The sequence below is a fragment of the Lytechinus variegatus genome, chromosome 4 (assembly GCF_018143015.1).
Source record: "Lytechinus variegatus isolate NC3 chromosome 4, Lvar_3.0, whole genome shotgun sequence".
Classification (NCBI taxonomy): domain Eukaryota; kingdom Metazoa; phylum Echinodermata; class Echinoidea; order Temnopleuroida; family Toxopneustidae; genus Lytechinus; species Lytechinus variegatus.
This window is the reverse complement of record NC_054743.1, coordinates 57,308,536-57,322,535: the sequence shown is the minus strand read 5'-3', so window position 1 is coordinate 57,322,535 and position 14,000 is coordinate 57,308,536. Positions and strand designations below refer to the sequence as shown.

Sequence of the window (14,000 nt, the reverse complement as noted above, 5' to 3'; positions counted from 1 at the left end):
ACATCTCAACAACTAGAGAGTGACTTTTCGGGACCATCTTCATTTTATGTCTGGCTTTACAATCTTGTAAAATTGATCTAACACCAACACCAAAAGGTCAACACTGAACTTGAAATCACCTAGTGGGTAACCATGCAGACTATGGAAAAAGATGACCAGAGTATAGAGACAAAGGCCCGTATTCTGAAGTCGGGTTTACCTTAAACTCAGGTTTAAAGTTGTGGTTTAAGTATGGGAAGCCAAAAGTATCAAAAATTGTATTAAGTTGTATGTTTCTTATATTTAATGTGCTCTTTCCCCGATTCATCGATGGTGAAGACAATCATCTATTAATATTTCCTACACAATTATGAATGTTTTGAGAGTCGAATGAGCTGAAAGTATGATATCTCTACTGTTAGTGATTATGTAACAATTGGCTGACCATACTTAAACCACAACTTCAAACCCAACTTCAGAAAACAGGCCAATGGGAAAAGAAGATTTAACAGAGTAGGGGATGAGGTAGATAGGCAGAACATAATAGAGGGAAAGAAGAACAGTAATACATAGCAGATAACAATTTTCATTTACACGAACGGGAGAAAAACTGAAGAGCGAAAAACATAGCTCGTCAAATTAGGACGGGTGTATAAAATTATAGAAATATGCTGATGATATCAACCTCATCCCCTACTCTGTTGATCTTCTTTTCCCTCGTCTCTATACTCATCAATGGTTATCTTTTTCTTTAGTACATGCATAATAAATTGCGCTATTTATTACGCGTGTACTACAGGTGTACATAGCTAGAGGTGTATTAGCTCTCAAAAGAATAATACCGGTCACAAGCATAGTCTGGCATGGAAATAATAGAAATTACAACTTTTATCTTAATAGTTGAAGACCATGAGGATACATGTACAAGGCTCAATATGGGACAATATCATAAAGGACAGATCCATCTCAACAAAAATTTGATTTAAATAAAAAGGGAAAAATACAACAAGCACAACACTGAAAATTTCATCAAAATCGGATGCAAAATAAGAAAGTTACTTAATTTCACATGACAGTTATATGCCCATCCTGGTTGGTATGCAAATAAGAAAACTGATGACATCACCCACTCACTATTTCTTTTGTATCTTATTGTGTATTATTCCTTATGTGGAATACAATTATTTAAACATTTTGTGGTTCAGTCAAGCTGATCACTACTTCCAAATCTGTAAAATTGAAATATTGCATAATTCAAACAGTAAAAGACAAAAGAAATAGTGAGGAACATCATCAACTCTCATTTACATAGCACTGAGTTGTGCATAACTGATATGCGAAAAGCGAAAGTTAAAAATGTAATAACTTTATTATTTTACATCCGATTTTGATGAAATTTTCAGCATTATGCTTGTATGGTTTTTCTCTATTAATTCAAATCAACATTTTTCTACGGGTGGTCTTGACCTTTAATATTTGGAAAGAACTTACCCTAATTTTCATGAGATGGTTGTACCTCTGTGATTTCATGTTCTTCAGCATATGCCCTTCATCAAAGATTGCGTAATGCAGAGGTAGTTTCTTGAAGACTGCTCGATCCTCAGCACTACTCGCACATATATTGTATCTGGGAAGGAGAGTTCACACTTCTTAGAACAGTCGATACCATTCACACAACAAGAAAAGCTGTTTTGATTGTACTCAATTGCATGTATTATGATCAATATTGAGATTGAGGTGATATGATCCCCAAAATATGTAGGAAAGTCAGGAAGATGCACTTTTTCATGTTACGTATTGAAAAATCAAATCTCTTTTCCCTACTTCCCTCTTTTTTCGATCTTTTTTTATCATTTATAACTTTCTTCCATTATTCCTTCCTTCCTTTCTTTTTCTATCTTTCCTTCCTTCCTTTCTTTCTCCCGTATATCCTCTTTCTTACTTTCTCCCTTCCTTCCTTCATTTCTTTCTTATTTATCATCTTTCTTCATATCTTCCTTCCTTTCTGTTGTCATTACTATATCTTTTTTCCTTTCATTGTCTCTGTGTCTCTCTCTCTGCCTTTATCTACCTTAACAATAAAGAACCACTCACGAGGTCACAATAACGTTGCAGGGAAGGTCTTCATAGAGAAGGTCCTCCCGAATTTCCTGCCGATCCTCTTGCGATCCGTGATACAGTACGACCTCGAGGGCAGGACACCACGTCTGGAGCTCTCGCACCCAGTTGTCTACCGTAGAAGATGGGGCAACGATGAGGTGCGGTCCCTTGGTCCCTTCTTCCAGGAGATGACTGAGTAGGGCAATGACCTGGATGGTCTTCCCAAGACCCTGTGAAAAAAAGATAACAGATACTTAAAGATCAAGTCCAGTCAAGAAAAAATGTTGATTTCAAACAATAGAAAAAAATCAAACAAGCGTAACACTGAAAATTCCATCAAAATCGAATGTAAAATAAGAAAGTTATGACATTTATCGTTTATTTTTTTACAAAGCAGTTATATGCAAAATTCAGTGACATGCGAATAAGAGAGTCGATGGAAAAAAAGAATCATATTAATAACAAAAAGAAATTTCTCAATGCGACCCTTTACCCTTTGAACCCTGAATTATTAGGGGCAGTGGTGACCTATACCCTGAATTATTTGCACATAAAAATAAGATCTCCCCCCCTGGACACATTTACAAACTCCCATGATTCGAGACCCAACGGCACCTTCCCCCCGCTAGTACCTGGACCGAGCCGGCTGAAGTTGTTTAGCTTCTCGTAGACCTAGTCTACAAACAGAAATATCAAATGTAGTGTCTGTTTTGGGCTCAAAATCACTCTTTTCACCAAAGTCTGATACACCAATTGCTTCCCCATAGAAAGCACGCGACTCGTCGCGTATCACACCGTGTTTTACCGCACATACGACACGAGCAACCACACAATAGTAGCATATTTTGGCCATTTTTTATGCTAAATCCTTCCGAAATCATTGCCGCCGTTGACTGAAATTATCGACTACGTATTTCTACACGTTCTAGAAAGATGATGTCAATTTAAAAGATCACCTGACATCTAGAATCCATGTTTTTGAAGTCACATGGCTGTAGGCCGGTATTCTGGCCTAGCGGGTATATGCGCATTTACTGACAGGCCGGTATTCCGGCCTGTCGGGTTCAAAGGGTTAACAACAGACCTTCCAATCTCTGGGAACAAGTATTCAGTGATCCTCAAAACTGTATTATGAAATATTGACCTACATATTACCTTCCGGCTCGTTACCTGAAATTACATTTATGCAATTACCTAAATTGACTTTTATGAAAAATTATCGATTTAACGACTGTTCCAACGTCACCATGACTTGGAGGAAGCAATTAGCAGCGAAAATATGGGTAAATTTCTCACTGAAGAAAAACGCACCATGGCAAGAATTCAAACCAACAACCCTCAAATTGGAAGATGAAAGTCTGAACCACTAGACCAGAAATGCACAAGTTGGGCTTAATAACTGTAGGGTCCAGGGAAAAATACACAGGGACTGACACCGCTCCTGAAATGCTCAAAAGGGCCCTGAAAACTCAAACGAGGGCACTGGAAAATCCACTTTCATTGCAAAGTTAAAGCTTATCCAGTATTGCAGATTTAGGCAGTAAGTTGTAAAAATTAGCCCCCCCCCCAAAAAAAAAAAAATTGCCCGGTAGGGTCTTACCATCTCATCTGCCAAGATGCCATTAACTTGTTCCGAGTGCATCAACTTCAACCAATTTAAGCCTACCAACTGATAGGGCTTCAGCTGCATACTGTAATAACAAAGAATAAAATGCAGGGTTAGGATGATGTAGTCACAGTTGCCATGTAACAATAATTAACAAATATATAAGGATGATGATGATAAGAATAATAATAATATTCAATATTTAAAACAAGCTTTTCCCACATGGCCCAAAACGCTCACAATTTCAGTTGAACTTATTTATACAAACAAAAAGATCAGAATGACATATCAAGTGAAGGCAGTTGCCTAGCACAACTTTTTTTTAAAGGACTTCTTAAATGACTCAACTGGTGGGCACTGTCTTAATGTGAGAGGAAGTTTGTTCCATTCCATTGAGGATGCAACGGTGAATGTTTTATCTCCGTTCTGTTTTCTTTTAGTTGGATATTTTAATTTAAGTGGGTCTTCAGATGATCTAGTTCTTCTACCTGGGACACAAATTTTCTAAACAATCAGACAAGTATTTTCGGGCTAGGTTATAGAGTGATTTGTATACAAAAAGAAGTAACTTAAAATAAAAATAATCCTTTGTCTAATAGGGACAATTGTCTGATAACCATAAATCATGATAATGATCTGATGGAAAGGATTCAGATGGCGGAGGTTATGATGATGACGATGGTGAGGATGATGACGGTGGTAATGGTGGATATGATGCTGCTGCTAATGATGGTGGTAATGATGGTTATAATGTTGATGATGATGGTGGTGGTAATGTTGATGATGGTCACAATGATGGTGATGATGATGGTGACGATGATGGTGATGATGATGGTGATGATGATGACGATGATGATGGTGATGATGGTGATGACGATGATGGTGATGATGGTGGTGATGATGATGGTGGTGATGATGATGATGGTGATGATGATGGTGATGATGATGGTGATGATAATCATGATAATGATTGGATCCAATGGTGGTACCATCATAAAAATGTTGACCATGGTGGTGATGTTGGTATGGTGATAAAAACGATGCTGATGGCGATACTGATGAAGAAGATGGTTTCAATGATGATTATAGTGACAGAGGTGTCAAAAACATAAATTGTCACACGAAAAGCGAAGAACCAAATGAATTTTTCATTTTCAATACAAGTAAACGGAAATCACTGTCCCGACAAGTGCAATTTCAAACTGATTTCTGTGATCGTAAAAGATTCCACTTTGTGGGCATGCTCATTAATACCTCCTATTAAGTAGGGCTGGTTGCCGCGTAAGCTGGCCGTTGACAGCAGAATCGGGGTTCTCGATAACCGATGTCACCTTCCTTTGTATGCGCTCTGAGATCTTGATGCACCTAGCCATGACATCCTCAACCACCTTGCGTTCCTGGAACACGGCCTCTGAATTCCAGACAAGATTAGCATTCAGTTGCTTCACCCCGTCAAACTTTTCCAACTGACAAAAGGAAGACAGGAAGAAAAGTATGAAATTAAACTAAGGGGGAAAAGAAATGCTCTGTGATCAATCATCATACATTGCGTTACAGGGGCTGGAACATTGCTTGGAGAGAAGTCGTCAAATGGCCCAGATGTAAATGACCCTCTCAGCTTACCTTTTCAAGCATTCATTAGTGCAATCAATGCTAACAGTTCTCTATGATTAATCGTCATACTTTGTGTTAAAGGGGCTAGAACGTTCCTTACCAGATCAGAGAAGTCATCAAATGGCCTGATAGAAATGATCTTTTAAATTTATTTTTCCTTTGGGAATCCCCAGGACTTATGGTTCAAAGTCCAGAGACTTACTGAGCCAACGCACCTCTCCGAACCAATACCATCAATGCTACCGAAATGCCCTTAAAATCATCATACTCGTGTTGCAGGGGTTAAAACGCTCCTTACCAGATTTGATAAATCATCACAAGATCTGAAAGAAATCATCTTCACAGCTTTCCCATTTGAGGGATGCTAAAAAAGCTCTATGGTCCATCATCACACTTTGTGTTGCAGGAGCTAGAACATTGCTTTAATACCAGATCAGAGAAGACTTGGAATGGCCTGATAGAAATTATTTTCTATTTTTTTTCCTTTGGGAATTGAATCCCAGCCCTTGTGGTTCAAAGTCCGGAGACTTACTGAGCCAACGCACATCTCCTAATCAATACAATCAATGCTAAAGAAATGCCCTGAAAATCGTCATAATCAAGTTGCAGGGGAAGATGTTGAACGGCCTAATAAAAATGATTTTCTCAGCTTTACCTTTCGAGCATTCATGAATGCAATCAACGCAAAAAGTGCTCTATGATCAATCATCATAATTCGTGTTATAGAACATTCCTTACCAGATCAGAGAAGTCTTCAAATGGCCTGATAGAAATTATCTTCTCCGCTTTCCCTTTGGAGCATCCGTCGACGCTGATCAGCTCCTCAAGGGTTGCGTCGTTGAAGAAAGTGACCGCCATGGCCTGGAACTCTGGACTGACCTCCTCCTCGAGTTCGTACTCTGACCCGCTGTCACCGTAGCGGAGGTCATCCTCCTCCTCATCGCTGTATCGCGGTGACCGTGGTCGTTTGATAGGTTTGATGCTTGTTGCCTTCGAAGCTGAAATATAGGGTCGACACAGGTATAACAGAAGCCAAATGTCATAAAACAGCTTAATCTTCTCTACATTGTATTAAACCCATTTCACACTACGGAATCCGACTTGGACACACATTTTGTTGAGAAAATCGCATTTTGCATTAAATATGAAAGTTCCAGGAAGTAAAAATGATCGTAATTGATGTCTGACAAAATTCATAGCACATTAAAATCAGAATTCTGCTATGCTGCAAGCCTTGTGGTCACAGAAAGTCCTAGTCTACTTCAAGGTGCAGCCGATGATGAAGTCATTACAATTTGGTATTCAATTTTTAAATTTCCTTTCATTCCTACAGTGAGGCTAAAAATAGATTGGAATTTCAATTCTAGCATTCATAATTCTATTCAGAACTGCTTAAGATGTTAAAGGTTGGAATGTTCCATGTCAAATAATATTCCTATTTTGTTTAAAATCTGATCGTAATGCATCATGTAGTGTGCGCCTGGCTTTAGAGGTGAAAGAAATATGTTTAAAACATAAACAGTCCAGGGGCCATTAACACAAAGCTTAGCAAATCATCCTAGAACCTTTTTGAATGGTTGATTGTATTGACTACAATGCACAATTAATTGTAAATATCAAGCATTCATTTAATTGCTAGCCTCTGTGTTACAGGGCCAAGAGAAGCTCTTCCTTGAATTTGTCTCTGAAAAGATGGATTTATCTCGGTAGGTTTGAAATAAAGGGTAACCTACATGTATCAATGTCAATTTTGACAAGTTAGTAAAAAAATAAACACGGTATTAAAGAGTTGAACTGTTTCTTAGCTTCCTTACCAGCTTTGGTCCTTTGTTTCTTGCCAGTTGACTTAGCTGCAGAACTGCTATCTCTGGAAAGAAATCCAGCCCAGACCTTCCGGAATGGCTTCTTTCCTGCAACACCATTTTGCGTCGGTGCCCCCTTTTTGTAGAACCCATTTGCGATCTTCCCCGAGGTATTTCCAGCTCGGCCATTGCCTTTGCTCTTGTCATGATCCTCGTTCTCATCAGAGTCTGTAAGGATTTCCTGACCCCCCTCACCCTTCTTGGACGAAGATACTGATTCTTGATCACTCTGGTTGTCCATGTTCTTCCCAGTGTCCAAAGACTTCCCCTCCGTCTTCTTGACAGGAGACGCATCCTCCATGCTGTCGGAAGAGAACGTTCGTATCCGCTTGAAAGTCTTCTTCTGGTTACTTTCCTTGCTCTTCTGCGGGACTTCCACGACGTCATCGTCGGTGTCATCATCTGAGGAGCTGATGACCTTCCTGGGAACCTTCTTCTGTTGTGGCCAGTTCTTCTTGGGCTGACCTGCAGAAGGTTTCTGCAGCCAGCCACTGAATGCATCCTAAAGATACATCAATTTATTAACAAGAAAATAGAAAGAAAGAAAAGAAATTAAACATGACTTGCATGACTCCAACACCGTGCCTGCGGGAAAGTAGGTCTTTCCATAAAATTTTAAGATGTGTTTAAATGCATATGATCACCTTATTTATCGCTTTTAAGCTAAACCGGAATATAGGAGTCAAGAAAAATGCACTCCCTGATATAATCCTTCATAATCTAAAAAACATATATTCCTAGCCTTCCGATAGAATAAACAACAGAGAAATAGAAATCTTAGTACTTAGTTCTTACAATAATTAGGGGAAGGCGGGGTAAGTTGAGCATAGGGGCAAGTTGAGCCACCTGCCCCAGGCCAATAATGAATGAGTCAGACATTGTGGTGGTGTCATGTATTGATGACCCATAGCATAACCCCTAACCCCACCACATTGTTTCCAACTTTGAAACAAAAAGTAGTTTTTTAGAGGGAAAAATATGAATTTCAGCCAAAAAAGTAAAAAAGAGTGTGAAATAGATAGATGCTTTATAAACACACACGTCTTTAAATATAATAAAGACATGATAAGAACATTATTAGTCCAGGTATGGATCTTCATTCTTGTCATAGTCTTTTATATGATAGATGCATAATAAATGTGTGGATACAAAATTATCGCAATAAGTTCGGACTGGGGTAAGTTGAGCCAAACAGCATGGGGCAAGTTGAGCCATGGTAATTCCTATGGTAATGTATCTTAAAAAACAAACAAATCATAAAAATCGATTGAAATGCAGGCTGAAAGGAGCAAATTTACATGACTGCTCTTTTCCTTTTACAAGATGTTAGTATTTATAGAGTTTTAGCAAGTGAAAAGACTTTAAACAAAAAATTGACATGCTGGTTCTCCCCCATACATTTTGTACATAGTTTTTTGTGGCTCAACTTACCCCAGAAGGTGGCTCAAACTTACCCCATATATGGGGCAAGTTGAGCCATTTGACATCGTTTTTTTCAAAGGTCACGATGACTTTCAGTGTGGGGATAGAAAGTTATATATAGGTGGAAAATATTTCAGAAGAATTAAATTTCAAGGCAAGGTACTTATTACAACAAGATTATTAATCATATCAATTCTAACATGCAAAAAGCAAAAACTGTCACAACTTACCCCGCCTTCCCCTATCCATTTTTTTTTTAGATTTTTCCCCTATTTCATATTTTGATGACCAATGTCCACTGACCTGGAAATTTGATTTCTTGATAAGAGAAGGTTTTTTCGGCTCTATCATTGGAGAGGTGCAACGCTTGCGCCTTGGAGGACTTCCCACTTGCATGAGATCATTGGCTGCCTGATTGATGTTCCAATCTGTGGCTTTTAAAGCCCTTTTCAGCTCCTGTCAGAAGAGAACCAAGAACAATAAACAGAATTCATATTGATACCTTTCCTTTTACCAGAAGAAAATATGACACAATTAATTTCTAAAATACAACCTTAGGAGCCAAAACTAAAGTCAGATTACATGTACAGTGAGCAAAGTTTGACTTTAATTCCATGAGGTTACCAAACTGTGGTTGAGTCAATACTAGTATCACTCGCATAAAATGCATGCTGTACATGTGCTAATTTGTATGATTTTTTTTCTTTGCAAAAAACATCACAGCTAAATTTCCAAGGAAAGTACACCAAGTGATGAGTATTTTTTGAGAAGAAACTTTAATACATTCTGAAATTAGAAACACCATTCCTTGCTCAAACCCTGGTGAGATTTGCTTGCCAAGGCATGTTACACATGACGGTTGTGTTTTAGTTATCATCATCATCCAACTCTAGTTTGCAACCTATCCTTTGTTTTTTGCAGTGTATAATGTACACTCTGAAGTGGGAAATGAGGTTAACATTAACCTGTAAATCAAAACAAAAAATCAATTTTGGCTCTTTACATTTTGTGTGGAAATTCATTGAATTTACCTTGTGAAACGTTATCCATTATTTTGCTGTATACATTTTCCATGACAAAAAAACAAAATTTTCCATTTTCAATCAATTTCGAAGCAGAACAGGCTTCTTGTCATTTTTTTTACACAACAAGTGGAATGCCTCTGGCCGTCTCACCTGCATCACGCGATTCAACATAGCAGCAGTGCTGACTTTCAAAACTACTATAACTCACACAAGATGTTCAGTGATACTTGGTTACTCTTATTTCCATGTTTTATGAATTAGACCACAGAGATAGGATGGTAATTCAACAAATACCCCCAATGCCGCAAAAGTCCATTGATCTAACATGACCTTTGACCTTGATCATGTGACCTGAAACTTGCACAGGATATTCAGTGATACTTGATTACTGTTATGTCCAAGTTTCAAAAGTCAGATCAATAAACTTGCGAAGTTATGATGGTAATTCAACAGATACCCCCATTATGGCCAAAGTTCATTGACCTTTGACCTTGGTCATGTGACCTAAAATGCGCACAGGATGTTCAGTGATACTTGATTAACCTTATTTCCAAGTTTAATGAACTAGGTCCATATATTTTCTAAGTTATGATGACATTTCAAAAACTTAACCTCAGGTTAAGATTTTGATGTTGATTCCCCCAACATGGTCTAAGTTCATTGACCCTAAATGAACTTTGACCTTGGTCATGTGACATGAAACTCTATTAGGATGTTAAGTAATACTTGCTTAACCTTTTGGCCAAGTTTCATGAACTAGGTCCATATACTTTCTAAGTTATGATGTCATTTCAAAAACTTAACCTCAGGTTAAGATTTGAGGTTGACGCCGCTGTCGCCATCGGAAAAGCGGCGCCTTATAGTCTCACTCTGCTAGTGCTATGCAGGTGAGACAAAAATAAATCGCTGTCCCTAATGGTATGATTTGCTTAAGCTTCAAATTTGATTGGAGTCTACGGTTTCAGACTACTCACCTTTTGTTCCTTATGTGGAAAGCAGACCTTGAGCTGTTCCATGATGTCTTTCTTCATCTTATCATCCTTCTCATCCTCATCACCATCCCCGACCTCTCCACCGCTTGACATCTCTGACAGCTTCCGCTTCAAACCGCCCGGCCGCAGGGAACCCTGCTCTTCGTAACTGTACAACACAGTCTCTAAGCTGCTTTGCGTGTCTATATGGGTAGAGTCCGACTCTGTCTCGCATCCTGCGTTAGATTTCATGTCCCGACGACTGTTTGGAGAATGAGAAATTGATTCTCTCCGATGCGAGATGGGCTCGCTGTCCGATTCGCTCTCCGATTCATCAACAAAACGGAGCTGTTTGTTTTTTGTTCTGTGAGAGGAGGATGACGGACTGGACTGCTTCCCGTTTGCTGCGTGGCTTTGCTTGCCAAAGGTAGGGCTCTTGGCAACACCTGAAGAAAAAGTGAAAAATATTGATTCGGTCAAAAAAATGAGAGAAACAAAACGGACAGGATATTCTAATTTCCATCTGGAGCTCAAGGAAGATAGCTTTCACAAGTAGAATTTTTTTCCTCATCTTCTGCCTACTTTATTTATTTTGGTGTTGAATCTAGTTATAGCTTGACAAGAGGAAGCATTGTTTGATCATCTCTTTTTATTAAAATTGTCAACATAATTAAAGTACTTTTATTCAATAATTGCCTGATATTTATGCACTTATATATACATACACATATTAGAAATATCGATTGACACATTTAATAAGTCATTAGAGGTTTAATCTGCAGCAAAAACAATAATTTTGAAGATTCAATTGTCAGGCAGATTGCCACAGACATGCCCCCTCACAATTCTTAATCACTAAGCATAATGGGACTAAAAATTCTAGTACATTGCGACGCAAGTGCAACAATTAAAACATGTTTATTAATGTCTGGTCCCACTTCAATAAGTCCAACAATTTGCTCATATTCTTATCTTTCAAGGACAAGTCCACCCCAGATAAATATTGATTTGAATAATTAGAGAAAGTTCAAACAAGCATTATGCTGAAAATTTCATCAAAATCAGATGTAAAATAAGAATTTCGCTTATTTTTCACAAAACAGTGATACATTTATGCACAACCCAGTGACATGCAAATGAGAAAGTCAATGATGTCCCTCACTCACTATTTTTGTTTGTTATTGTTTGAATTATAATTTTTTTACAGATTTGACAGGAAGGACCAACTTGATTGAAACATATAAAATTAAACAATGCTAATTGTACATGTTCACTTGTTCAGGGAGGAATTAATCTTTGTTTCACATGACAACAGGGAGAAAATATGAATACTTTATATTTCATACAATAAAATACAAAAGAAATAGTGAGTGATGTCATTGGTCTCCTCATTTGCATACCGACAAGGATGTGAATACAACTGTTTTGTGATAATAAGCGAAACTTTAAAATGTCATAACTCTCTTATTTTACTTCCAATTTTGATGAAATTTTCAGTGTTAACTTTTTGTTCAGGTCGACTTGTCCTTTAATCAATTGTAAATCTATAGAGGTAAAGCAAAAATATCCTAACTGTAGAAATAATTGGTGAATCAGATGAAAACAACAGTTGGTATTAATCTGATCAAGAAAAAAAATGTGTTGATTAACAAGGTGTCATATGATCGGTTAATACTGTCCATGCAATATAATTCCTTTCCAAGATGCATTGCTATATGTAACAACTGTTAACCTTTATAGTATGTCCCAGAAAAAAGAAAATCCATTACTCTAGTATTAGGATATCCCAATTGATCATCACATTTTTTTTAAAATTTGACACAAATAAAATTTTAGACTAAATTTGTGATGGATACATCATTGATGGTTTTGACCAATGAAAATCATGCATGGACAAAAATGATGACAAATTCATATCTGAATCTGCTCGTTTCATTTGAAAGAAAAACAAAAAGAAATAATGAGCCATTACTTTATAACGAGGAATCATCATAACCCCAAATAAAGAAATCTTGATCAAATTTTTTTTGCGCAACTTGATTCTGACATTTAGATTTCAAACCCTCAATGCCCATTGATGTACAAAGTTTTAATTGTCTATTCCATATCAGAAAATCTGAACCTCTTGGTGATTATAAGATATAAATATTTGATATCAATATTTCCTCTATGCTAGAAAAATTAACTGAGAACCGTTTTCTATATTTTACAATTAAGCCCTATTTCATAATCAAGTATTTATTAAAATAAATGTAGTAGTAGTATGGTATTTATTCAATAAGAAAACTGGCAAAACAGTCCAAAGACTGAAAAATCCAGTGCACAGTATAAACAAAGGCAAAGTACAATATTATAAAGATGAAATAAATAAATAATCAGCAAAATAAGAAACATATTAATGGAATTATGACTCTACACACTAATTTTTTTTTAGTGCATAAAGGGTTATAGATGGAAAAAAAACAAAAAAAAACAGACCTCCATTTACCAAAATGTGAAGATAGTTTACCTTTCTCTTTCGTATTCTTTATTTCTGGGGTTACCGGTACTCATTAAGATTTAAAGCCAACAAAGTAGGGGATATTATTTTGAAATTTGCAGGGATAGAAAGACGTACATGTATGAAAAAAAGCGAATGTCCCTGAAAACAACGGATTCTTTCAAAATCTAAAAATGTACTTTTATTTCCCTTGTTATTCATTATATCAACTATTTCTATAGACCACAAAGCTTGTATTCAATAACATTCTTGGAGATATCATGTACTGAAGATTGTCAGGTCAGTCAGGGTTATGGGTGTCATACTTGTTGAAGGTGAGAGGAGGCTAGAGATGGCTGAAGTGACCAGGGACCGCTGGCTGTTCTCCGCAAGTCGCTTCTTGGCAGATGGGAACACCGGACTCCCGGATTCTATGGACTCTGGTAAATCTGATGTCGGTGTCTCGGGTATACACAAGATAGCTACAGTGTCGTATTGAAAATAGAACCAGAAATTAGAAACCGATTACAAAGTATTGCACATTCATGAATTTTTACTTCGCTATGTTAAAATTCAAAACAGTTAGAATGGTAATGACACTGTTTTATAGAACGCATACACTGTCCAAAGAAGCTCACGGTGGTGCAGTGTAGCTCAGCAACAGTTTTCATATAAAAACTATATAAAAAATTCGACTAATAAACCTTAAATTGTGTAGCTAGGAGAGATGGAGTCGAGGCCGGTCTCAAAGCCACATTTTGCTGGCCTCGGCCTAAGTCACATGTATGAAGTCTAAAGCTTTGCACTACGGAATACATGGCCACATCCCAACAAGCCAGGAGGCTCCTAGAGATTAGAGTCATACAACTAACAACTTCATCTTCACAGAGCCAGGAATGGCATGCCATTCTTTTGCACTACACACACCGTAGCCTAGCTAAC

General features: G+C 37.5%; 1 protein-coding gene across 2 annotated transcripts in view; it reads right to left on the bottom strand.

Annotated features, from left to right (window-relative positions):
* Nucleotides 1-14,000, bottom strand: part of LOC121414383 (SWI/SNF-related matrix-associated actin-dependent regulator of chromatin subfamily A containing DEAD/H box 1A-like) — a 33,547-nt gene that overhangs the window by 16,152 nt on the left and 3,395 nt on the right. The window contains exons 2-10 of one of the 2 annotated variants that reach the window (XM_041607539.1): nt 13,385-13,540; nt 10,583-11,025; nt 8,887-9,039; nt 7,114-7,663; nt 6,038-6,297; nt 4,940-5,151; nt 3,680-3,770; nt 2,074-2,309; nt 1,471-1,606 (exon numbers count right to left, since the gene is read on the bottom strand). In XM_041607539.1, the coding sequence (XP_041463473.1) occupies nt 1,471-1,606; nt 2,074-2,309; nt 3,680-3,770; nt 4,940-5,151; nt 6,038-6,297; nt 7,114-7,663; nt 8,887-9,039; nt 10,583-11,025; nt 13,385-13,540 (2,237 nt within the window). The remainder of the gene's footprint in view (nt 1-1,470; nt 1,607-2,073; nt 2,310-3,679; nt 3,771-4,939; nt 5,152-6,037; nt 6,298-7,113; nt 7,664-8,886; nt 9,040-10,582; nt 11,026-13,384; nt 13,541-14,000) is intronic. The other variant, XM_041607540.1, reaches the window with a different exon arrangement.